Here is a 27,044-nt window from a genome sequence, read left to right as displayed (position 1 = left end):
GACGTGTGCTTGAAGCGGAGAAAGCGGGAACTACATGAGCTCACGATTCAGAACGTTTTCTGTGTTATTGTTGTAAGTTTTTCTGGCTGAGTTGCTTCTGTTGTACTCTCTTGAAGTGATGTATACGTATTTTTTACAATACTAGCTGTCATTGAGTATCATACGATATCTTATATGTAATTAAAAATGTGATATATTCCAAATCCAGGTAAGCATTTCTACGCAGTTGAAACATTATTCTGTTTCTTTGCTCGACCAGAAATGTATTCCTCTACATCAAATATTATAAACACAAAATTCCTCCGTTTACAATTCTTTGGCATTCTTCACCACGGTCTAGTAATGATGGAGGTGTTTGGTTGTTGTGTAGAGGGAATTGTGAGGTACGACGGTCTCAAGACGCGTTTGACCTCAAATCCGACAGGATGTACAGAATATTAGTTTCACCTTGAGAATTAAAAATTATCTTCATCATTGAAAATTATCATCATCGTTAAAATGAAAGTTATCCTCATCACTTATTAAATTATTGTTGTAGCAAAGCATGTGTGAAACTTATTTTCTGTGGTCGTTTTCAGGCGCTGGGCATTTTGGCGTCACTTCCGGCCGCATGGCTCATCCTATCGCTCTTCGTGCTGCTCATCTACCTACTGACGCGGTGCTGCGAGCGACACCCGCGCCGCAAGCGGAGCATCGCCGCACTAAAGTGGACTCTAGCCATCTTCACGCTTCTCTGCTGGTAAGACACTTTTTTTAATGCCCACCCTTGGCCTGAGCAATACCCTTTCAAAACTGAGTATCGGATTTCAATGTTATTCAATATCGATAACTGGCGATAACGATAGTTAATATCGGGGCGATAAATATCGGAGCCGATAAGAAATGGGGGGCCCTATGTTTCGATATTTTCGATATTATATAAATTTATATTTTTATCTGAGGAAACGTCGTGATAGTCTATTGGGTAATGATTTTTATTAGGCAATTATTTTCGCAATAGGGTACCTTCATCAAAGAAAACGAAAGGCACTATTTGCGATTCGTAACCCACCATTAATGTATTCTTAATATACAAATTATTATTTTTGTATACAGATAAATATACAGATTATTACAAAAAAGGCCAGATTGGCGGCCATGCGATGCCACTCCACGTGGCGTCACAGGGACCTAGTTTCTATACGAGTAGATAGGAGTTTTACATCGTATGAGATTACCAATGCATGCATGAGGCACAGAGCTCAGGGAAACTTCTCTTAATAATCACCTATTTAAACTGCCTATGGTCAGAAAGTCTCCTTCGTTTGATAAGGTATTAATAATCCGTATTTAAGCCAAGCGCTTACCCGTTAGTAGGGTACTCTGCTACCTGAATCGCAGCGAAGCACATACCCTCGCCCCAAGGTCACCTCACACGGCGACAGCGGCAACCAGAATGACGCCACGCGGGATTTTCCCAGCATTCATACTTAGCCGTTGCGTTTTCGCGCGCTTGAAAATTTTCACTTTTCATTTTATCGCGTCAACTATAGATAACGTCATTTAAAATCATGACGTCATCTAAAAGCGTGAAATGCGTACTCCAGGAGTAAAAATCTTTCAATTTAGGCAATAAAAAAATAATTGGAAACCACCCTATTCTCAAAACTCAATATCGGGTTCCCTATAAATTTGAATATTGTGATATTTCATGATATTCCGACGTATCACCGCGGGTCACCTCTTACTTTCTTCTCCATTTTGAATGCAATTCTCTTTTTTGTACTTTGCACTTGATGGAGCATTGTTGTGGGATTGATACACCTGCCCACGAAACCGTGGGAGACTGTGGATGGAGTAGTGGTCGTTTTGAGAATGTGAAGCTGGTTGAGGGGGACATAGTTTGTGTGTGTGGATGGGTACACGAAGCCCATTATTTATTCACGTCGCAGCAGGCTGCTATATCGATATTGAAATTAATACTTGCATTTTTCTAAGATTATTAAATTTTCTTACGTCACTAGGTTCCAATGTTACAGCACCATATTTAAGGAAAAAATGGTGTGCAGTGTATTCTATTTCTTTAATTTATAACTGAAGGAGGGAGGAAAGTCAAGGGAGATTGGAGGGAGAGGAGATGAGAAAGCATGAGGAAGAGAGTGAACGGAACAGAGGGGAGAGTAAAATGGGGAAGGTGATAATAGGGTGGTTTCCTATTATTTTCCAGTTGCCTAAATAGAAAGATTATTACTCCTGGAGTACGTATTTCACGCCTTTAGATTTTTAAAGGACGATATCTATTTTTCGCGATAAAATGAAAAGTGAAAATTTTCAAGCGCGCGAAAACGCGACGGCTAAGTATGAATGCTCGGAAAACCCCGTGTGACGTCGTTCTGGTTCCCGCTGCCGCAAGTTAGGTGACCTTGGGGCGAGGCTTTGAGCGCTTATACGACGCAGGCTGCTAGCAGGTGGCAGGGTACCCTGCTAGCTAGTAGCGCTTGGCTTTAATAAGGATTATAAATACCCCATCAAAGGAAGGAAGCTTTCCGAACATAGGCAATTTTAATAGGTGATCATTAAGATATGTTTCCCTGAGCTCTGTGATTCATGCATGCATTGGTAATCTCAGACGATGTAAAACTCCTATCTACTCGTGTAGAAACTAGGTCCCTGTGACGTCACGTGGAGTGGCATCGCATGGGCGCCAATCTGGCCTTTTCCAAATGAGGATAAAATTGACCATTGCCTTCCGTCTAAACCGGTATTTCTTAAACCAAATAATTTGTGTATTATGAATACACTAAATGTGTGTAACGAATCGCAATCAATGCCTTTCGTTTTCTTTGATGAAGGAAACTACCCTATTGGAAAAACTGGAGAATGAGGTGGCGGTGGTTAGTTAGGGAGGAGGCGCAGGAAATGCTGGGTTTTTGGGGTTAACAACATTTCCCACATAAACATTCAAACATCCACGTGGTGGTCTTCCTTTGTGGTTGAATTCAGGGATTTCTTTTATAATCTTCTGAAATGGCAGTGTGTCAGTGTGGAAAATTTCCATTCCATAAGGCTTGAATCTTAGGATTTCATGCTGTATAGGTAGCTCCAAAGCGATATCTCGCGACAAATATATATTATGACGAACAGAGCAGACTCCAAACTGCCAATACTATACAACAAAACAATGAAAAATGAAAAGCAATAAAAAAACCTACATTTTCATAAATTGTAAAGGTAGGGTTGTGCGGTCACGAATGAGAAATGGTTTCGTACCCTCTTTTTTGAGATAAAATAATATTAAATGTTGGATTTCCATCGCTCCCTTATGAGAAATAAGGTGAAATAAAGCAAACCGAAACTAATTTCTTTGCTTGCTTAGTTGAATGGACATTTTCTCCTTGCGATTATTCGCAGACCTCGATACCCACTGTGTGGAGTCGTTTCAACTTCTCCAATATCGATCGAGTAAAGACCTCAAATCGATACGCATTCTCTTCGCTGTCGACTTCCCGCTGAACTCATTCAACCGCAAGCAATGGAATACTGACACCCCCTCCCGAGAATTGGAGCAAAAAAATGCGCTTCTGGCCATCTCTAGAATTGCTCTCCATTTCAATGCGTCGTAAAATCGTGTAGATTTGAAATGTTTCTCACAGATCATGAAATTCAGATGGGATTCTGAATTTGTAGACAGATCTTGGATCCCATGCAATAGTTTTCTCACCTCAAAATGCTCTCTTCTTTCGATCAAATGTGGCGCATTTTTACTTTTAAGTAGTACCTATATGGGAGTCGGCCATGGTTGGTCTGTCTGGCTTCCTCTAATGCCGTCAAAGTGACTGTGGCTGAGCTGTTCAAAGTGACTAAAATTCCATTGTTTACAGTTCAGTGACTGAACTCAAAACATAGGAATGCTGACCAACGCATCTCTTGGCTTATTGGCTAGAAGCTCTTACGTCAGCGCAAGCTCCCTGGAGATGTTTAACCATCCCTAGTTCCCACTGATTTGGCAGAGCACAGAATATTTTATCGGTTGTGTATTCGTAATTTCGACTGGTTTTAAAGGCTGTGGTGTGAGCGATTTACGGCCTTGTCATGGGATTTTTGTCGTGGTATTTTCTTGCTTACTTCGCCGCGATCATTTTCAATTGATGACGTTTCACTTTTAGTGATCATTTGTTTGTTATTTTTCGTTTATTTACACCGTTTACCATTGACTCTGATGTTCGCCATTTCTTTGGCTATTATTGTGTTCTTATTTCGCAAACCTGTTGATAACCTCTTCTCTATCTTCTCCAATGAAAGGAAGGGTGTAATCAATCGGTTTTCACCATGAAAGATATTACAATTATATAAAAACTATCATATTAGTGATTCCATATCGGTGATAATAATTACTGGCTTAGTAGTATCTGTAAAAAATAACAATCGACAATATAATCGTGTTTCATATTTCTGTGAATGAATGAGAAATAGTGTTTCGTTTCTTTTATGAATTAGTGCAATTACAAGTGTTGTCATTCATATCTATAGCCGCATAAATGAATTTTCATTCACTTCTTGCTTTCGTACAGTTACTTCGGGAATGTAATAAAAAAATCGTTAAACTTATGTCCATATGGAGTGAGCGATTCACTCCATAAGTTTCTTTGCTCGCGATGTTTTCGTAGTTCACTATTTAATGTTATGACTTTTGTTTGCATGATAAAATAAGCAATTTGAAATACTGGAGTTTTTGTCGGGTTGTGAGAAACCCAACGGAAGTATACACTTTACTTCACAGAATTGTTTCCTGGGAGGAGCACCTGATCTACTTCTCATCTCACGCTTAACTTTCACTCCGTAAAACATTTTGGCGTGTCTTATATCAATATTTTACAATGTTTTATTTCAATTTGAAACTACGGAATATGCTGTTGGTCCTGGCGATATCACTCCTTTGGCAGCAAAAAGTCAATATTGCAACACTCAAACTCGAGTATCGTTATGCGAAATGGAAAATATCAGGAAATGAATTACTTAAGAGGGTACATTTTTTTTCAAACTTTGACTCATGTCCCGAGTTTTTCGTGCTATTAGTGAAAATTGGGGGCTCGTATTGATGTGGTGGTTGAGTGCTTCGCAGAGGGTATCTTCTTCCACTACTTACAGCATCTTCCATCGGGTGGGACGTTAAGCCGTGGTGGTCCTCATTGAGCCTTTAATAGGATGGTTTCCTATTATTTTTTTATTGTCTAAATCGAAATATTATTACTCCTGGAGTACGTATTTCCCGCGTTTAGATTTTTAAATTAGGATATCTTTTTTCGCGATTGAATAAAAAGTGAAAATTTTCCAGCGCGCGAAAACGCGACTGGTAAGTATGACTGCTGGGAAAATCCCGTGACACGTCATTCTTGTTCCAGCCTCCGCCGTGTGAGGCCATGGGCGAGGCCATTGGTGCGAGGATATGAGCGCCACTACGATGCAGGCTGCTACCTGCTAGCAGATAGCGCTTGGCTTAAATAAGGATTATTATTACCCTATCAAACGAAGGAAACTTTCCGACCTTAGGCAGTTTTAATAGGTGATTATTAAGACATGTTTCCATGAGCTCTGTGTGTCATGCATGCATTGGTATTCTCAGCCGATGTATAACTCCTACCTACTCGTATAGAAAATAGGTCCCTGCGACGTCACGTGGAGTGGCAACGCATGGGCACCAATCTGGCCTTTTTCAAATGAGGCTAAAATTGACCATTAACATTCGTCTAAACTGGGATTTATAAAACCAAATAATTTGCATACACTAATATGGGTAAGGGATATGAATACATATTCCTTACCCATATTAGTGTATGAATATTCCTTATTGACATATTCTCATATTCCTTAATGAATACATAAGAATACACTAATGGTGGGTAAGGAATCGCAATCAATGCATTTCGTTTTTTTATGAAGGAACCTTCCCTATTAAAATCAAGCTGAGGTGGACGCCGGGTTTCTCTCCACCCTACCTTCCACACCCTTCCTTCATGGCGCAAATGACCTAAGCTGTCGGTCACCTCCTCCAAATACCTCACCACACCTGGAATGGAAGTGATTATTATTCTTGTGTGACACCTGTCTGCTTCTTTGTTTCAGTGGTGCCGTGGCGTTGGGTCTCTATGGCAACGATGACGTGCACAACGGGCTGGTGCAGTTCGTGGCCGCGGTGCGCGGTGCTCACGCCGTGGTGCACAGCGTCGTCAACCAGGTGAGTGCGCCAAACAACCAATCAGTCATTCAATCTATTCATTCGTTCTGAATGTCATTGTCCAGTTATGTCATTCGCTTTCTCTCTTTCTGTCTCGCATCTCTCGGGAGGCCAAAACGATCTATTGTGCTCTATCGGGTCCTCTTTGGGGCGTCATGTCTTGTCGTCATCAGTTTAAAAATAGAACTATTTTATTTTAATTTTTTAATATGTATGGAATAGGCCCGTGTTAAATCTGGCTGCCTTTATAATTTTCAAGTTCTTCATTAGCTAAAATACTGAAGTGAGGTTTTATATATGAGATACCTGTGGTGTGTTGTTGGTGGTAGTTACCTTGAAAGATTCCGGATGGTAGCGTAAGGGTGACTTCACAGTTCAGCGTTGCGTTGACGCCGCGGCTCGCGAGCCAATCAGAGCTCGTCTTTGAGGATTGATGACGTCATGTCGCTAGCTCGCTGCGTCGTCGCAGAAAAATTGATCATGTCGGATTTTCTCTGCGTGAAGGCGGCAGTACGCTGACGATTTCGAATTAGTGCTTTTTTATAGGTAGCTTAGGTATACAAATATGCAAGATTAGCTCTAATGGGAGTGACAAGTGCTATTGATTTCATTATTTACTATTATTTTGAATTGTTAAGCATAGATATTTCGTATATTTCCTAAACGTAAGCCAAATGTTAACCCTAAATTAGATAACAATCGCTGAGTAGCACAGATTACCATAATACATACTCGTCAATGGTATCACAAGCTAAATGCAGCGAGAGAGCTCCTTGTTGGTGACTACGGTCGTTTAAATTCCATTTTAATCTAATAATTGTGCCCTAATGATCTTCTCAGTTGAAGCTGTTTGGATAGCATGACGAGGACAGTCTGTTTGGACAACAATTATCATAAATAAATATTCCTGATAAAATTCCACGTAACTCATGTTCACTGAGTGTATGTAATTTGTATTTTCGTGTATTCTGAGTTAGAAAATAAAACTTAAAGGCCAACTTAATGCATTGGCAAAGGTCATCACTACATACATGATTATCGACTTTATGGTCGCCGTATTAACTTCCAACGCTATTTATATTAAGAAAAATATTTTAAGAAATGAAATTTCGTAAAAATGCAGAAAACAACATATGCATTGTGCGTTTGGTTCGAAATAAAAGACGATACGCTCCCGGGCCGATTTTTAGTAGCCTACGCTTTTTGACTTTCATTTGTTTTCGCATCGCAGAGCTGTGAAGGGAAAAATTTGCCGGTGGGGCGGAAGCTATCGTGGCGTCAACGCAACGCAGAGCTGTGAAGGCACCCTAATGCCTGTTTTACAAGCTCGGATCAGTGCCTAGGATCAGCCGTCCTGGCGGCTGATCTTGCCGTGTGGAGACGTTGCCACGGCTCAGCCGAGGGGGTCGGATCATCTCGCCTGGGACCCCCAGCTTAAGTTAAGCGCTGCGCTGTTGTCATCACGGTCTTAGAATATGAGAAGGTCTGGACACTCTCCGTTCAGGCATGGTCATTTAATGAAGCCGTTTCCCGTTGAGGCCGGTAGGGGCGCCACCTATCCTGAAGGGCAAGTTTCCTACGTATCTGTATACGATACTTCAGTAATTATGAACTAATTTATGGCAAAAATGAATATAAACACATCGACAGTGGTTACTAGTTAACAAGTTCATATGCACTTAACATTTTATAGCGAAAAATACCTAGAAATCGTTCTCATACGTGAGTATTAATCAAATGGAAGGCGTTGGATTTCAGCTTCGTCTGCTTCCATACCTTTGTAAAATCAGTTACAGCCATAACGAAAGATTGTCAGCAGTTAAAACCTTATGTAGTGAGGAAAGGTATTTTTAAGGAAATAATTATTTATAGCTATCTTGTGGTAAACGTTAATATAAGTTGTCATAGAAGTTACGTACGCACCATTGCCTCTGAGCCCATCGGCATGTTTCCACGGCCTTATAAGAATATAGATGTTATTCCTTGCTTTCAAACACTATTAACAAATATAATATCAGAAACGCAAACGGCTTCTTACCAAGGCCGAAGTGAAATACTTCTTATGAAGTGACGTATGTTAATGTTTTTAATCTCCTGAGTCTCGATCAAGTGATAATAATAATGGCAGGGCACAGCAAGCCTAAAAAAATGATTCTATCCTAGGGACGTTTTGCGGGTATAGAATAGGCATATTTAATCGTTGAACAGGGTGAATAATTTCCGGAAGTACCATTATTACCGTTAAAGGCTATTTTATAACGATGCTTGCCTACTCACCAAAGGAATAATTTGAGATTTAAGGAAGTAAAATACCATATGAAAGATAAGAACGAAAGAGATTTTGCAAATAATTTCCGAATAAACTTCCACGAAAACAGTGCAATGGATATAATCCGAGGGATTTGCGGATGTCTGATCACTTTCAGGTGCTGGCAAATCTGAAATATTATCCCTCGCCCAAAAATAAGATGAGTAGTACGATAGAAACCACAGGCTAATACTGCTAATACGCGGTAAATGTACTTTTCATGAGAGTTGCACGCACCATCGATAACAGCTGCGTTAAAAGAAATCATCGAAAGAGGTATTAAGAATGAAAACGATTCACATTTTTCCAACTTATATAATATAATTTTAAGTACTCACAATTTAACATTTCTATTAATTCTTTCTATTACTAATTTCTATTTCTAAATACTAATCATTCTAAGAGATTCAATTTAGTAGGAGAGAATGATGAATAGTTGATGAAAGCCGTCGCACATCTTGCATTTTCTCAGTGTTACTTCATTCCTCCACTGTGAATGACATTGACCACTGGAACAGCAGAACCTGTAATTTAAAATATGTATAAATTTTGGAGCTTTAGCACACCAAAAAAAGGAATCGTACAGCTATTTCATCGCTTCTCAGGGTCCTTGGGGACTCTAAAAAGCGAAATCCCCGAAGTCTTGTGGCTATAACCAGTGGTGCAACGCGGTACCACACACGTCCACGGCATTTTCCTTTTTTCGGTAAATCCGCGATATATATCCACGAAATATTAATGTAGAACAATAAGGAAATAATGCAGAAGACTAACATTCGAAAATAAATGAAAACTAAATCTTAATTAATTACAAAAATGACTATTTCCACTCACCTGTAGTATGCGCTCAACAATACGGAAATTAACTTACCCGCTAATTCTTGCCCTCCAGAATACGTGGCGCCGCCCCGGCAAACGTGCGGCAGGTTGAGGAAACGACTTCAATAAAAGACCATGGGTTCCCAATGGAGTGGGATAGGAAGTGTCATGGGGCTGGTTGTCATCACCTCTCTCTCACATGGCGGTTCTGTTTTCTTCTGAGTGTGGTTCTTCTCACTGAGCTCATAAATGACAAAGTTAGTGGTGTGTGCTCGAAATGGGATTGTGGATGATACCAACGTCCTTACTAGAATATTATAATACGTTCCCAGTGAGCAAGAAATTTGAAAGCCTTTACCGTCGTCGCCTTCTCGTCAGCGTTTTTGCCATCTTCTCGGGGTCACCTTCATAACCACTCCATTGATGATCCAAAACAGTGGTAATATTTACATAACGGAGTCATAATATACCAAATACATATGCAAAAACTTCAAAATTCTCTACTTAACCTATAACAAAACCTGAGGAAGCAATGTATTATCGTCCTAGTCGACGAAAAATCATCTTAATTATTGTAAATTCATCTCCTTCCGTATAAGTACCTCAAATATAAACTCGGGAATTCACTGATCTGCCAAAATAAACCTGGTAATTATCTGCTTCGCTAGAACTTTTTTCAATTTTTCCATAAAATGCTTCAGCGCTCGCCGATTCTCAAGTGTTCTTAGGCTTTCAGTTATTGCCATCAGATGGCGAGGGGTCGACTTAAGCCTCTCGTTAAGAATGGGTTCGCGCTGAGCGATTTGGCTGAGTTAAACCGGATGAGCTGATCCGAGCGTGTAGAACAGGCATTAGATTTAAATTCGTGAGACGTGATGAAAGAATGACGCGTCGTCTTAAGGATTTTATCTCTCGCTCGCCTTCACGTGTCAAATCAATTAATTTCCTTTCCTCCCGTCCACCGCAGTCGTCGGCGCTGGAATCGAGCGTTAACGGCGGTCTGCGGCCGCAGGTGTCGGACGCGATGGCCTCGCTGGAACGCGTCTCTGCGCCCATGAACGCTTCTGCGCGCAGCGCGCTTCTCGCGCTGGTCGCAGCCGCCGCCCGCAACACCACCACCGCCTCTGCGGCCGCCGCTGCAATCTCAGCGCCCCTCCGCCAACTGGGATCTTCGCTGGAGAGAGCCGCTGCCGTCACCGAATTGGCCGAGGCCTTCAGGTATGTCCTGCCGACTTACAAAAATATTGGGGGCCCAAACCGGGGATCTTGCCCCAAGAAAATTTTATGTGTGGTGAAGTTTTAAGTTTTTTAAAGCATTTTAGAAGATTCGTATGATCAACATTAGAACCCTGATCACTCAAATCTCGATATCTGGATACTCCGGGGAAAGTTAACAAGTCTGACACATTTTTTCCTCACACCCATTACGAATATTTGAGGGGGGCATATATCATTATCCATCATCACCAGGGCTTCTCGTGCTGGTTTACAAATTGGTATTGATATCACCTTTCGCCGGAGGAGATCTTCAACATGCTGTGGCTGCCTTTTCGATGTCCACGACTGCCACTTTGCCCTCTGGTGTCGGCTGATCCTCGTGGTATCTCTTGAAATGAAAGGTCGTTGTGTTAGACCCCCGATGCTCTAAGGGGTGTCGCCGATCAATTGGCAGGGATTTTTGGAAGGAAACTCATAGACTACGGAGAGATGATTTTATTCGACTCGTTTACATTCTTCGCCGCCACTCGTCCGACTACCCGACGATCGCCTCCCAACGGCCCCCTCCGCTGACCTCCCCTCCTCCTCCCTCTCCATCATCAGCCATCGTCTTATTCTTTCACCAAGCTCTGCAGTTTCCCACGGGAGGATGGAACCGCCACAGGATACGAGGGAGTAAAGCGATCCGACTCTTCGCAGAGACAGAAACTTGGGAAGGAATATGAAAGAGAGTGTAGGTGATGGGTTGGGGGCGTGAAAAGGGTGAGAACGGAAGTTGATTCTGCTGTTTCTGTCTCTTACAGTTGCAGTTTTCCACAATAGTTTAATGAGTACGATGCCATTCGGCTCACAGAGCCATCACCTCGTATCAGATATAAAGTGATGGCTCTGTCATCTGGTACAAGATTATGACTCTATGGTCCGAAAGGCTTTGCACGCATTAAATAATTGTGGAAATATGCAACTACCTTTCATTTCAATGTGTCGAACTTCCACTATATCACGCCTGAATCGGTTGAACCTACTCGTAGGATCTCGTTGAGGACACCCGTCGTCGATGTGTCCCAAGGCGATCCTGGCAGCTTATGTATCGATAGGCGAATTCTTCCCAAGGAACCTCTCCGCGAAGTGTTTCGTCCTCTCCTACAGCTATACAGTACAGTTTCTGCGACGTGCTAGGATCACCTATTTGCTCTTTGGTATCCAAAGAGGATCTGCGCGCTTTCTTGTGACCTTCCGGCAGTTGTTGCTCATTGTTATTGCGCTTAGTTTTCAGAGTTTGTCAAGGGTCTTGTAAGGAGGTACAGGATCTTGTGTAGGCGTTGCCTGATGGAGTCACCTTTCGGATCTGGAGTATCCAATAAGGTGGCGGAGTGAACAGGCGAGAAAATGGGTTTTTCTTCCTCTTAAAGAGCCATGAAGTGGTTGTAGCCAGGATTCATTTCAGCTGGGAATGCAGCGCACTTTAATTTCTCTGCATTGGTGGGTGATCTTCACGTGGCCGTGTAGATGATACTGGGAGACCATATGGATCCATTGGCATGGGCCTATTATCCGTGAGGGTAGAAATTGTTTCTGATTCCGAGCTTCATGTTTTCTGGAAAAAAATCGCTCTTTTCTCCAGTCTTTGAATCACTGGATCCTCTCCAGCGACGAGGTGGAGTAAGTATTTTTTTCATGTAAAGGTCCGGCCGGGCATGAAATGAAAACCATAGTGAAAATTAAAAATGTACTCTTTGAAATATTTAGCTACACGATACAGCAACTTATCTGCATAATTTCCTTTCCGACTTAGACATTGGTCATAGCGTTGCCACAAATTTTCGATGTAACCGTCGTAGAATGTAGCCGCCTCGGATTTCAGCCAATTCCGTGCGATGCAGCATCCTTGTGGGCAGCTCTTTTTCTGTGGCAAAGTGACCTCTTGGCCAGTGTTCGCGTGAGTAAAGAGATGAAAATCAGGAGAGAGACAAGTCCTCAGAGCATAAATTGAGAACCGATGATTTGATGAAATCGAATTACCTGATCCACTATTTGAGCTTAGAGAACATCGGTTGACTCTCTCATCCTCCCGTGACCGCCTGCGTCATGAAAGTCTCTACACCCTGCGTCAAAGGTTCTGTGCGACTGCCGCCCGCTGTTGTCACTGCTGAAACTTTCATCGTACACACCACTCATTTGTTTATGAACTTCGGCAGCATTTTACACCTCATCATGAGGATATCAACAACAGCATGCACTTCACTCTTGGCGGGAGACACTGTTGTAGTAGGCATGTTTAAGTGCTGAGTGCGCGCTGAGAACAAACAATAGCGAAGTGACGCAGTCGTCGGACATACTAGAGACACTGAGCAAAACTCCAGCTCGGAGGTTATGAGGAGAGTCACTGTGGTTTCACCGATCGGAGCTAGAAAGACAAACACTATTTTCTATCGGCCCTTGCAAACTTAGGCGTCTTCATGACGAAGCGTGGGATTTTCCAGGCAGCGACCGAACTGGTCCCACAATTTGAGCGGCCGAACCATGTCCGAGATGGATAATATGCATTGCATATGTCAGACTGAGAAGCATCATCGCCTTTAGTATGCGTCGGCTGTCGTGCCGTAGTATAACTATTTGTCAGCGGCCGAATTAAATTGCATTCGACCTTGGATCTCCTTTTACTCTGCGGCGGCCAAACGTCAGTCCTCCATCCAATCCTACGCTCCGATGCCTACGTTGCCTGGGGACTCTATGGAATGGTTTCTCCGCTCTGGATCGGCCTTGGTGCAGCCATCTTGGGCTACCTACCAGTCCTACTTTCCTCTAATAAGGACGGGCACTATCTTTGATGTATTGTGACTTATCCTTCGTTACGATTTCCTTCTTTGTACTTCATCCAATGCCGTCAGGAAGTTACTTGACAGAGTGTTGTGGGTGGATAAAACAACTGAGAATGATATTAACATCATTAGACTCGACCTGAAGACGCCGGTTGGAATACCGGAGAAACTGTCGTCTCAAAGAATATCCACGCGGTGAAACCCAGAAACATGGAGACATCATCATTAGACTCTCTGCCGACCCAAATCATTTGGGAAAATCGGCTGTTAGAATTGAGTTGGGCTGCTGCGACTAGAGTTGTCAATGTGGGACGCCAGTAAGTATAAGCCGGGTGTACGGTGGTATGTGTTCCATTCCAGCCAAGATGCTGAAGCCTCTCTTCCGATATAAATCGTGAAGGTGAAGGCGGTCCACTGCAGTGGCGGAGCTTCGAGATATGCCTTCGTGCCATATCCGATTGAAGCCTTGCTGACGTCCAGGAATGCAGTATCGCAGAGACCCTTGATATTGAAGGAGTCAGTTCGTTAGTCATCGCATTTAGGAGCACGTGAAGCGTCGAATCTCCGCAACGTATCCCAAACAGAAAGTTCTTCGTCTAGACTCTCTCTGCTTCGGTGTGTTACTGCATGTATGTTTTCTTGAGTTATTTTCTGCAACGGTTTCCGAGCCCGTATACCGTATAAGTTGGTTGATAGATGGCTACTGCTTTTGGTGATTTTCATGGCTTGTGAGGTTCACTTAAATTTGTATTCCGCAATTGCGAGGTATCCAATGCTCAATCTGGCTGCGAAGATGATGAATAGCCTGCTGCCCTTGGAAGCTATCGAATGAATTTGCTGCTGCGCCGCGGCTCACCGTCCTACGTGGAGGAACAACTTCGCCACTCCTTGTTGGTGCATGTTTAGAATTCAGAATTTGCCGAGGGACATTGCTGGGAACATCCATTTTTCGAAAATTAATCGAGTCGTGCTTTTGATAGGCTATAACCCCATCAATTTTCAAGCCTGCATTTCATTTTTGAAGGGGTAGATTTTTTTTCTTAAAATTGGTGTGTAGCGATTTGCTTGCCCTCGTTCCCCAATTGGAGTTTCGGAAAAAAGTTCGTTCGAAACTCCAATTTTGGCGGGTTTTTTTCAGAACCGTGGTTGGATATTGAAAAATTAATGTCGCATTGTGTGGATTGCACATATACTATGTATTAAAATGATAACACTTTAGCAGATTTAATGGTTTTTGGAACTCGGGTTATTCAAGTGCTGGAATGCACCAAAAAAAAAAGCAAATTTTTAGGCATTTGGAATCTTTTTCTTTCTTTTGGCGGGAGGAGAAAGCGGGTAACTTGAATCGTTAAAGTGAAGTATAATTAAATACACTTCCTTCGGCACAAAGTAAAATGAAAACAACCTGAGAAAAGGAATAAATAAAATGTTTCTGCTTCCTCTCGCTGTCTGCATGCCCGTTCATACCTCTCTTTACGGCAACGCCGCCATTGTCCAAACCTGGGAGATGGTGATTAGCAGAAGACGGCCAGAAAAACACAGAAGACGTGCGTAATGCGCTGTATTACGTCACAACGTACTTGAATTAATACGCATGTGTGATTCTTTACTTATACTGACAATGAGTGTCAATAAATAATGCTCTCCTTTTGCTGTCGTGTTTGAAGGTTGTCACCCATCTTCTTTTCGTAAACTGACCTTAAAACTGTGGAATGTTGGTCGATATACACGGGAGCAGCTGTAGCTTGGCTGTAGCACGTTCGGGTCCTCCAAGTATGTCTGACTCCCATCCATTACATTACATTCAATGAGAAAATGCGCAAAATTAGACTGAAAGAATTGTGCATTTTCGGGTGCGAAAAATGTCGTCATGCATCCAAGTATTCCAATTCGCAATCTCATCTGAATATAATGAGCCGAGAAAAATATGTCTATGTTACATGATTTCCCCTGGTATCATGGAATGGATTACAGTTGTTGAGGTCCTCTTCCAAGACAGTTGAATGTGCAATTTATTTGCTTCGCTTAGGGAGGGGTATCAGCATTCCATTTTTGTTCTTTATATAAAGTTTAGATTTTTTCGTGAGTTGAATTGATTGTTGCGCGAGAACGTGTGCTGATTCTCGTCTGTTTGTGGTCGTATTTTACTGGTGTGTTTGTTGATGGAGTGTTTCCCTTTCTTTCGTCTGTACAGGTGGCCCGTTACAATGGCCGTTCTCAGCGTCCTGCTCGTCTTCTGCATCATCCTGCTGTTCGGAGTCGCGCGACACTCGCGCTGCGCACTCATCACGTGAGTCAATTGTTTCTCATTTGTCATTACGGCTCAATAGTGGTTTCAGCATTGAAACATTTTCATGAGGAGCTTTGTCTGCAGCCTGGACGTCACATGCCCAGTGCTTGCTTGACGTCAGCCAGCTTCAAATCATTGTAATCAAGCTGTCCATGCGCATGGTTGAAAACATTGTTGATCGGCTCTGGAAGTGCAAGTGTACGCAATGTAAACGCATTGGTCCTTGTCGATGTTGTATCCAACTGCCTTAGTGGTGAACAATTTATTGGAGCGTATATTATGCTTACTTGAACGTCATCCAAGATTTCCATTATTATTATCACTATGGCTACCTTGGATGAACGACGTTAATGTTGATTTTTCAATTGTGATTTTCTTTATTCTTGTTTATGTGTGATGAGCCTATTTCGAATATATATATTTAGCGGTGCTAATATTAATTTATTGCCCGACTTCGCATGACTGAAGTTAGTGGAGGTCCTTTTTGTTGTTTTAACGGCAATGCACTTAACGTGTTTGAACTAGTCGTGCATTTTTATGAAACACGCGACAGCCCATTTGTTATGAAATGTAATAAGACGTATTTACTTAGAACCCTTAGCGACGTATTGAATGATTTCTCGGGGCGCCTTGCTCTAGTGAATTTAGTATCTGGTGGAGCACCCGTGAAACGCAGCCACCGAGCATTTCGCGTGTGAATGGCAAGAAGCATAGTTCCAAGGATGGCACACTTACGGAGCGCGTGGTCATAGCTAACATTGTTGCCAAACTTCCGTCCTCCCGGCTTTGTTCTGGGACCGCGTTAGTTCAGGGTACAAATCATCAAAAAGTCAAAGTGAATACTCAACGAAAGCTTCACAGCTTTTGGGGAGGGATAGAAAGTAAAAAAAAATCAACACGCCTTGGACGCCATCTGTCGCTCTGCCGAAGAACTAACTGAAAACTAACTGCCGCCCAGACGCTGTATTGAAATTGAGCAGACATGCTTCTCTTATCGTTCGTGAACTCTACCTCGGATCGAAGCTCAAGTTAATGATATACGTGTTGATTTTCACCCCGAGATGCCTTCTTTCATTATTCAAATACGGAAGAAAAGGGCATTTACGCTGTGTGCGAGGCTGAGGGCTCTACGTATTTCACGCCATCGTCAGCTGAAGTGATTTAATCTACCTTTGTCCACTAGTCGGATAAAGATAAACGTGGTTCAATGTCTAATACGTGGATACTATTTGAGCTAATTCTCATTTGTTCCTATAAATTTGAATAGTTATTCCAAAATGGGTAGTTAGATTGAGTTTCTATCGTTTATTATTACTTATTAATTGTTATCACCCTTTTATTGCCGATTAATTTTTTGAGAGATCAACTCCAAAATTTCTAGTGCATCAGGCAGAATAGCTTATTAGAGAATGACGGTAAACAGTAATTTTTTCTCGGTAATATGTTGGCTCTTAGGATACATTGCAGTTCATGATTTTTTACTGTCAATAGTGAAAATATTTTGAATATTTTGTAATGGTGAACTTTTTATTGCATTTTGGGGTGACATAAGGCACCTCAAAATTCTCCTTTTGGTATATGATACTAGCATAATAAAGGTGAATTTGCATTGCATTTGATTGGAATTATTATTTGGATAATTATTTGAAACTTATGACTCGTTTTCTAGCCTCTACATTTGATAATTTCTCAGATCTAGTTCTTGATCCCGTCAGTCCGTAGTAATTTTCTTCTACTGAGCTGTAATGTAATAAATGCCAAATGTGATGAAAGTTATTTGTAGCTTTGAAATCGCCTTCCATCATTTACGCCGATTTTTTAATGCTATAAAAATGACGTTAATTTCACCTACCGGTTTTCCTACCCAGAAATAAATGAAGGTTTTGCTAATAGACAAAGTCACCCCATTACGAGGTGAAATTGTCCCAATTAAAAAGAAATACATGAGAACTTAGGAAATAAAAGGAAATAAAACAGTGACTAATAGTGTTCTGCCTAATTTATTCTACCGGTGAAAGGGTAATTAATTTATAAGAGTAAAATTTAACGCGATGATAAAATAATAACGTTCATAGAAGAATAGAGTCCTATTGACATCCTTCTCTATTATTTTAATTATAATTTTTCCTTGTAAAAGAAGCGTAGTACAGATTTCGGAGCCACTTGAAGAAGTACTATTTCTTTTATGGAGTGTAGTATATATTGAATAAAGGAGTTTATATTTAAAATAAAGAATAGGTAAAAATAATGAGATGATAACGCCCGAAAATTGAGACTGAGTCACGACTGTTGATGGCATATAAATAAATTTCTACTACTTAAGTAAGACATTCAACCTGCCGTATCTCTAAACAAAAGTCACGTGAAAGAGTGCGATATCCAATCATTTTCTATTGGTTTCCTCCATCTCATTCGTATCATTACTTCCATCCCCTCGTCACCTGGGAGACCACGTTCCATATATATATATATACGTAAAATACGCCAAAAACAAGCCTACAGTTCTACTCCCTTATTTTAATTATACCTTCTCCTTGTGCACGAGTTGTGTTGTTCAGAATTCTGAGCCACTTTAATAAGTTCTATTTCTCCTTTGAAGTGTTGCGTACAAAATCAAGGCAACTCACCCCGTCATGGGTGGAATTTGTCTCACTGTATGAACCACGTTTTGTTTCAGGGCAGAAAGACTGGTGAGCTGAGTTAACACAATTTATTTTGCATGCAGCGATCACTGTATTTTGTGGAAAGTGATTCTAATAAACCCGAAACCCCGTCTTTAGAGAATGTTAGGGCACGAAGACAACTTAGGACTCTTGTTTCGGAACATTGTTATGAAACATTTTCGGCACTAAAAATTTCACGTACTTTGAAAGTGACCCACGGTTTGATATCAGGTTTTTGATCATGTTTCAAATGACAATTTTTACTGAAAAAGTTGGTTCGTATTGGGAATGCATAGTAATAAATATAAGTTTTATAATAGTTGGGAAGTCAATGAAACATTAAACTAAGCAGTGAAAATGACTGTGCAACGTTTTACGAATTTTTGTTTTATAGCGGTCTCTCAGACCGCACGTCACTGGTAGTGTATCAAATATTTCATGTCACTGGTTAAGGGTTAAGATTACAAAATCGAGTTATTGAAAATCGAGGTAACCTTCATCTGATTTATTCCGTTAACTCACCCAGATTTTGCGTCATTTTTTTCAATAATCGCTGCAATTTTTCTTAGGGTATTGTAATCTAATACCATGTTCCCACTACTATCTTTTTAACGATGGCTACTTCTGCGTACAAATAGTAGTGGAGAAGTACTTAAAAGTTTACTATGCTGGGATTTTTTACGCTGGTAAAGCTACGCGCGCAACTTCTCAACCATGGGTAATTTTAGTTGAATAAACGTATATTCACCCAAATCCTATAACCGATGGCTCGTGGGAACAACAGTTAAACTATGGAATACGATCTCTATTCCCGATTATCGATATTCGGGGGAAAACAAAAAGCCTTGCTGCCCTGTGCCGTAAAAGTACAAAATAATTCATCGAAATAAAAATGCGGAATAATTGAGTCATAGAAATTGCTAAAGATGCCATTTCACTTGCGGTGCATGCAATTATAACTGGAGTAATAACACAAGGGGTGTCGTATTCTGTGTCCAGCTTAGGCGAGGCTAGTGTGGGTGTCACATTTCGCACCCATCATTAGTGGGCTACAGCATAAACAAGCAAATTATGGTACTCAAAGACTCGAAGTTATCTGTAGGCCATAAGTAAATAAGTGAAATCAGCAAAGTAATCGTCGATTACGAGCAAGTAACGATTACTACGAAAGTAAGGGTTCCTCTTGCACCGATAACTGATTCGAGCGCTCTTTGATTATAGAAAATCTATCCATGGTGCAATTGTTTTTGTGCGAACAGCGGTTAGTTGATTAATCCATGCCTTAATATCTAATTTAATATGGATTAACCGTCCTCGGCTCGATGTCGTTGCTCTCCGAGGGGAAGTGGCTTCTGGAAGCGCATGGCGGCTGACTCTCCCCGTGTTCTGTGCGGCGGGTGAGGCCAGCGTTCGCTAGCCAATTGGTATTCTCCTTCTCGATGCGACTTCCGTTTCCTCCCAAGTAGCCCCTTCCTCTCGCTTCCGTCGAAGTGTGTGCTTGGGGAGAATGGTTAGGGAACGAGGACCGCCCGTCTGGGGAGATGGCGGGCCATCAGCTGGGACCCATTCGTTGAATTCCTTTGGAAAAGTTTAGGACATTCAATCCCCAGCAAAGGATTTTAAAGCTATTCTGACCATTGAAAACTAGATAAAAGTAGCCATTAAAATAGCAATTTCGTAAAAAAAATGCAATGATAGTGAGGATTGCGCAGCTTATAAAATTTAAGAACGTATCATGGTTGTATTAACGATTTAGTGAATTTGTTTTTTGAAACGCCACTAAAATCTGAGAAACCCCGAAAATAATCTTTTTGAATCGCTCTTTCAAAATAGATGTATTTTTTTCTTCGCCTTTGTTTTATTTTTAATGATCGTTTCAAACGTAGCATATTGTAAATATAAGCAATTCATTTAATCGTTGCCGGGAGAATTAACGAAAAATAAAACTATTTCCGTTATGTTCTCCAATTATACCGTGCGAAGGGATTTTTTCAACCCCGGGAGACCCAGTCGAGTCGAAATCTCGCCGAATAAAGACGAATTATTATTATTTTTATATTCGCTTTCCTCTTACTGCTGAAGCCATTGGTAAACTTGATCTTCGTTTTCACATTTTACGAAATTAAAGAGAAGGTCATATTTTAAATTGGACTTTTATTTACTACGACCTTTGTTGGTAACACTGACGGTGACCAAGAATCGCCGTATGAAGTATTGTAATAAAAACATAAATTAATGTAAAGCTAAAAGCAAATATTTTCAAACCGATGGTAATCATCATCACTGGTCAACAATCCTAGGATTGGTTTGACGCAGCTCTCCACTCAGTTCTCCTATTAGCTAATCTTTTCACACCTACGAATTATAAACCGATGGTATCACATTGAAATGCATGCCAAAAAAAAAACAGAAAGGTAGGAATGTGAGGATTGATGGATAGCACTGAAATGAGTTTTATGAACACACTAATGAGCGATTCTTACCTTTCTTCAAAAGATTTGGTCCCTCTGAACGACCTAACGAACAAGAAGTTTAATGATGTAACAAATTCATGAAAAGGGGGCGCTAACTTTAGCATTATTCCCTGGCATATTTAGGGGAGGGGGGTAACGGGCGACGTACTTCCCCCCACACCTAGGCGCTTAAAAAGTAGACAAGATTTTTAATGCGGACCCGTTATCATTGCGATCGTGGTATTTATGAAGTACTGGACATAAAGGAAAACTAGAAAACTGTCGTTATTATGTATGTAACTTATTGATATTTTCATATTAATAGATTTTATATTAAAATAAAAGCTATATTTCGTGCAATAAATGTTGTATTTTGTTCTTTAACCTAAATATGAGGAGACCGTGTGTCTGTCAGACCCTTGTGCCCCCCCAGAAACAATTCTGGGTGCGCCCATGGCATTATTTCATATTCAAATTATGAGGTGATGGCTGATTATTGAGGAAGACGTAATTTGCATTCGTCGTAAATTTTCTTCCGCTGCCATCTACGGAATTACTGCCATAATGCATGGATGAACGACCCCGTCGGCAGTTCAATGACTTAAGATGACGTAGCACTTTATCGGTCGCACTTGTTTCTAAAGTTGACGTACTCGTTTCGAACTAACGCTATGATCTTGAAATTTTTCACAGGGATTAGATTGGAAACAAATATGGCTAACATTAAATGAATTAGTTTACTTAGGTCATGATATGTTTCAAAAGTCAATATGCGTAGAGTTTGTCAGCGTGGTGGTGTCTACAAAGAAAAGTGTGTCGCATGAAATCAATTAAAAATTTACTTATCCAGAATATTCACTTCGGAATTCAACCAACCGTATCTATTTTTGGATTTTCGAACGGCAGTATATGATAAAACGAAGGAAATTACTTGTTACACAGTTTCGAAATAACTGTTGGACCTTCATTGTCTTCTTCAACTAATAGACATCGATGTTAACAATAGTTCCGACCCTGGCAGCAGGACATCGCCACTCTACATTACATTAGTTATATTCCATGTACCAGTTTGCTAGCGGGTTAGAATGTATCTTGAATTTTGATGTCAATTAAGCCGTTAAGTACGTCAGTTTTTGCGTTAATCCCATTAAGTATGCACATCCAAAAAATTATGGTTTCGACACCTATGACACAAGAGCCCTACGAATTTGCAATCCCATATCAAGGGCACGAGAATGGTATATCCCGTCTAATCTCAATAATATGAACCTGCGTGATTTTATTGAACAAAAACTCCACATATTTCTCCTCGTAAATTCCCTCCTTGTCCATTATAGGATTTTGAACAATGGCTGTCCCACTAATTTAAATCGTTAGGAGCTACAATTCACAAGTACGAGTGCGTTTAGATGCTACAGTCGTACCGACTTGGACGTATGCTCTTGCTGAATCCACAGACCCAAATACTCAAGTCCGAAATCGAAATCCCATTTGCTCCCGTGTTACATAGAAAATCGACCATTAGATGACTATTAATGGGATGTGTTCCCATATTCTGCGATCAACGAAAAACTCTATCTAATATCTAGTCCCTCACTTGAGACCGAAGGTGTTTTGCGATAGTTTTCATCATCATCTGCAGCTCTACAGCCCGGTCTGGGCCTTGGGTTCCTCTACAATTGGCCTACATTCAGTTCTTCTTCTTGCTTTCTCCAGTCATCATGTAAATCCGATAGCCTTCAAACCATCCTCGAAATCCTGTAGCTATTTCTTTTTCTGACCCCTTCCATCTGCTATTAGGTATTAGCTTGGGTATTCTGTCACATTCCATCCTTTTCACAAGACCATGCCAGCCGAAGTGACTTGGCAAATCTAAATATATGCTTCCCTTCTAGTATTTTTGATTTATTTCCAAGTTCAATCTTGATTATCCATCTCTCTCCTTCTCTGGATGGGCCTTAGATTCTCATTATGACCTCCCTTTCAAAATTTGTAAGGTTTTCTCCATTCTGTTGTTCTTGTCTCAGCTCCTTAAATTACAATTGGTCGAGTAAGAGTTTTATAGATTCAGCTTCGTATTCCTTGAAAGTAGAGTCGAGTGCAGGTGTGTTAAATTTGAAAATCTAATTGAACTATTAATCCTCCTCATTAATCAGTCATTTTTTCTTGATTTGAAATTGAAATAATGAAAAGGTCATCCACTTTTCATGAGTTTGTGACGCCATTGAAGTTCTGGTTCATCTAGTCGATCTTAGACGGAAATAGTCGCTCAATAGAATATTTATGACAGCGAACCACATGAGAGGAATGCGCGAAGTAGCGGTGATCCGCGCGGCAAGAGTCAATGACGTCATGAAATTTTTTCAGCGACGGGGATGAAGCCCGTCGATATTTCGTTGGAGAAATACGGATCTCTTTATCGTTCAAACTCTGTCACCATCGACAATAATAGTGAAAAAAGTGGTGTACGAGCTCATTGCAAAGACTTTGGAATGAGGCAAGAGCCTGAGAGATCTGTGCTATATATTCATTAATTGTGATATCTTGTTTCCTGCATTGCAATTGTGATTAATTCGCGCCTTCTTATGTTTCAGCTTTTCAGTGTTCGGGTTGTTTGCTGTTATCGTCTCGTGGCTGTTGGCTTCCTTATATTTAGCCTCCTCTGTGGTGAGTAGCCTCCTTACATGTTTTCATGACATGCGCGTATGCTCTCTTACAGTTACTGCATTCTCCACTTCATTATATACTGCTTGGATGAAAAATATTGAGTGATATCGTCTAGGGTAAATCAAGCCCTCGAACTCTTCCTCCTAATGCGTTTTCATGTTTGGTAACTCGATGAAAATAGGAGTAATTCCCACAATTTTTAAAATTTATTGGTACCGGTTTCGCTAGGTCAAAGCGAAACGTAGAGAAAAATGTAAAGCACAACCGGTAGTACCAATACATTTTAAAATTGTGGAAATTGCTCCTGCTTTTTCATTTTTCATTATGTCACGTTTCCACTCCATCTCGCCTGAAACCTCAGATTATATTGGGTAACTCGGTTTTCCATGAAAATATCACCTATTTTTCATCCGATCAGTCATCACCATAAGTTTAAAATTCTAAGATTGGTTTAACCCAGCTCTCCATTCCACTAACCTTTCTTACATTGAGGTATTTCTTCTCGTTTACATTCTTAATAACCCCTCCTCCGTAACTCATTCGGGGCCGTCCCTTGCCCTTCTTCCTTGTCCTACGATTCTTTTCATCCGGTCATCATCTTACTTGGTCTATGTATTTAATCTTCACAATTATTCGGTTCTACCACTTGTCGAATGCTTCCACTTTTTGACTTCTTCGCTACTATCAACACCCAAGCCTGGTTTCCATAGAGAAACATACTCCGTATGTAGTATCTGGGCTCTTCTCCTTTGCTGCATGGCAATATGTCAGTTTTATCTTTATCGATATTTGCTGATATCTGGCCATTGTCCTTTCCGCATTTGTCAGGGATATTTTCAATTCTGTCTCTTCCTCGGCTATCGCTGCCATGTCGCCTGCAAATAGCAATGTGCTTAACTAATGAAAAGGAAACTATGTATGTACTTATCCACCAAATGATTCTCGCGGCATAGCTACTGTACAGCTAAGTGGATTTTGCGTATTTTTAAAACGCAAATTTTGTTTGCAATTTTTCAATTATCCGAAAATACATAATTTTTATGTTGTATAGAGTATATATGGGCATTAAAAAAATACGCCGGAGCGAACGAAAGCAGTGTTGCCACGTCGTGCGCGCGAAACTTTGCTTCCTGGTAACCAGCACTGGCCTGGCGCGGCCCCGTTTGGCAACATGGCATTAATAGAAGAATATGCAAAAAAAATACGCAAAAGCCACTTTATTACTCTTCATTAATGTTTGCAACTTATTGGGGAAGATGAATGTTGTAGACGCAGTGGTTTTCTCTAGGTTGAGTTACAAAGTTCATGAAGTTGACAGAACGGCTAATTTTACGGATCGCGGAGTCATTTGTTGCACTCGCGTGACTACATTTGTTACAATTTTCATAAAACAAAAATTAAATTAGAACTGAGAATAAAATTTCCTTTAAATTACCGTATTAATAATTATTATGGCATGCACTGAAGTCCAGATATGAATTTGCAAAGCACAGCGGCACATCATTTTGACGCCGACAGTAGTTTCGACGCAGTGGCGTCGTCATCAGGTACTAAGGTCACAAGCATAAAATACGTCCATGAAAGTGATGTGATTTCATTATATGTAAGGACGTATTTTATCCTTGTAACCTTAGTACCTGATGATGACGCCGCTCCGTCGAAACTAGTTGTACCGCGAGAATCAATGTGTGGATAAGTACATAGTTTTTTCTTTCATTTGTTAGAATGAGCTTCCACAAAGCTGAGCCGGAGACTATAGAGATTAGCAATGTACTTATTCTTTCTCCGTAGATAGCCTTCTATAATGTAATTATGCCAATGTAAATATTTTCTACACTGCTGATGGAGTTTATTAGCCCTTTGCCATGTTAGCGGCACTGCGTAATTTGTGTATTTCTCTTCTCTCTCATATATCATTTCTCTGGGTAGTGACTAGTAGTTGAATGTTCCATTGTCAAATTTTCTGCTCCGAGTGTTTCTTGAATTTTGCCTTTGAAATCGAAGATTCTTCGATTTACAATGTAAAGTGGCTTCTATTTATGGTTTCAACAATTTAGTAATATACTGAGTGTGTTCATTGTGAGAATGCCTTCAACACGTTTTTTAATGGAGGTGTTATATAGTCACCCTTGCCACAGCTTATTCGCAGATGCTTGTCCCTTTGATGCAGTCTGAAGTATAGGATAAAGGATTTCATTGGTGCGAGTCACTCGATTTTACTTCTCTTATTCTTAATTTAGTAGAATAAACACTATTTTTCAAATGCTTCATATTAAATATGACTCTAAGTTCTTCTCTTATATATCTAACGAGCCATGCTGCGCCCCCTTGCTAATGTGTTTATTTCCGTTCTCCGTGATTTTTAAATCTCGAATAATTTAATTCTGAACCCCATTTTTGGCTTACGTGAGGGACCACACGCGTTTGCGAAATCACATGACCGTAGATCTTTCCAGGAATTGGGTTTACATTTTTATTTTCGGTCCCTCTCTTATGTTCTGTTTAACTTCCATAACACTTTCTTCCTCTTCTCATGAATATTGTTACGCAAATATGGCAACAGGTCACTATTATTTTCTCTCTGTACAACTTCCATTTAGGATATCCCTCCTATGGTATTGGTGTTGCCTAACTTGCTGTCTCCACTGATGTGTTCTTGCGCTTGATTAATCTAAAGCAGGGGTCTCCAATTTACTAGGCCACGAGGGCCACATTCCAAGTTCCGAATCGCCCCGCGGGCCGGATAGCAAATTTGCCGATGACTGAAGTATTTGGTACCAACGTCTACTGAAGAATCCGGTGGCGTATTTCTTATTTACGAACAGTTGAAGGCGACTTTGACGTGCAGTAGAGCGCTGCAATGCTCCTAGCGGCGTCTCACAGAGTATAAAAACGAGTGCGCGGGTCTATTTGTATGTCAAAGGATGTTAGTTTTAAGTTGACTTTTTCGCACAAGCCGCAGTCAACTCCGATGACGCAAACATATCCGCAAAATATTGATTAAAGTGTTATCTGGCTTTTTGGGGTGAGTGGATGAGCTCCCTCCGGAAAATGGCAGAAATCGCCCGTCGCACAGTGGGCTGAAATCGAAAAAAGCTGGACAAAACCTCAAAAATGGTATTCACAAGTATGGAAATAGAACATTTTCTCGGTTGTTGTCAATATATTAGTTCATGTTTTGACGCAAACAGGTTATCACGGGTTACTTTTTTTTAAAGAAAACACATTGCCGCAAAGTTGAACAACCTTCTCCCCTCCCATCTCCGCAAAAGTTTAAGAAATATTTGTTTATCCGTAGCAAACCAAGCTGTAATATATCATTAAGCTGTTGAAACCATAAATAGAAGCCACTAAACACTGCCAATCGAAGAATCGTCGATTTTAAAGGCAAAATACAATTAAAAATCTACGTAGACAATTTGACACTGGAATATGCACCTACTTTTCACTACCCACAGAAAGGATATTCGAGAGAGAAGAAAATGCACAAATTATGCCGTACCGATAACATGGCAAAGAACTAATAAACTCCATCGGCATTCTAGAAAATATTTACATTGATCTAATTACATTACAGAAGGATATCTACG

At 40.7% G+C, this 27,044-nt stretch overlaps 1 protein-coding gene across 1 annotated transcript in view; it reads left to right on the top strand.

Annotated features, from left to right (window-relative positions):
• LOC124171715 (protein tweety-2) overlaps positions 1-27,044 on the top strand; it is a 124,110-nt gene that overhangs the window by 54,663 nt on the left and 42,403 nt on the right. Inside the window, exons 3-7 of the mRNA XM_046551015.1 lie at positions 579-739; positions 6,103-6,214; positions 10,309-10,559; positions 15,576-15,671; positions 23,382-23,454. Coding sequence (XP_046406971.1) covers positions 579-739; positions 6,103-6,214; positions 10,309-10,559; positions 15,576-15,671; positions 23,382-23,454 — 693 coding nt within the window. The remainder of the gene's footprint in view (positions 1-578; positions 740-6,102; positions 6,215-10,308; positions 10,560-15,575; positions 15,672-23,381; positions 23,455-27,044) is intronic.

The sequence above is a fragment of the Ischnura elegans genome, chromosome 1 (genome assembly GCF_921293095.1).
Source record: "Ischnura elegans chromosome 1, ioIscEleg1.1, whole genome shotgun sequence".
Classification (NCBI taxonomy): domain Eukaryota; kingdom Metazoa; phylum Arthropoda; class Insecta; order Odonata; family Coenagrionidae; genus Ischnura; species Ischnura elegans.
The sequence above is the reverse complement of the archived record's forward strand: the minus strand, read 5'-3'. Positions and strand labels throughout refer to the sequence as shown.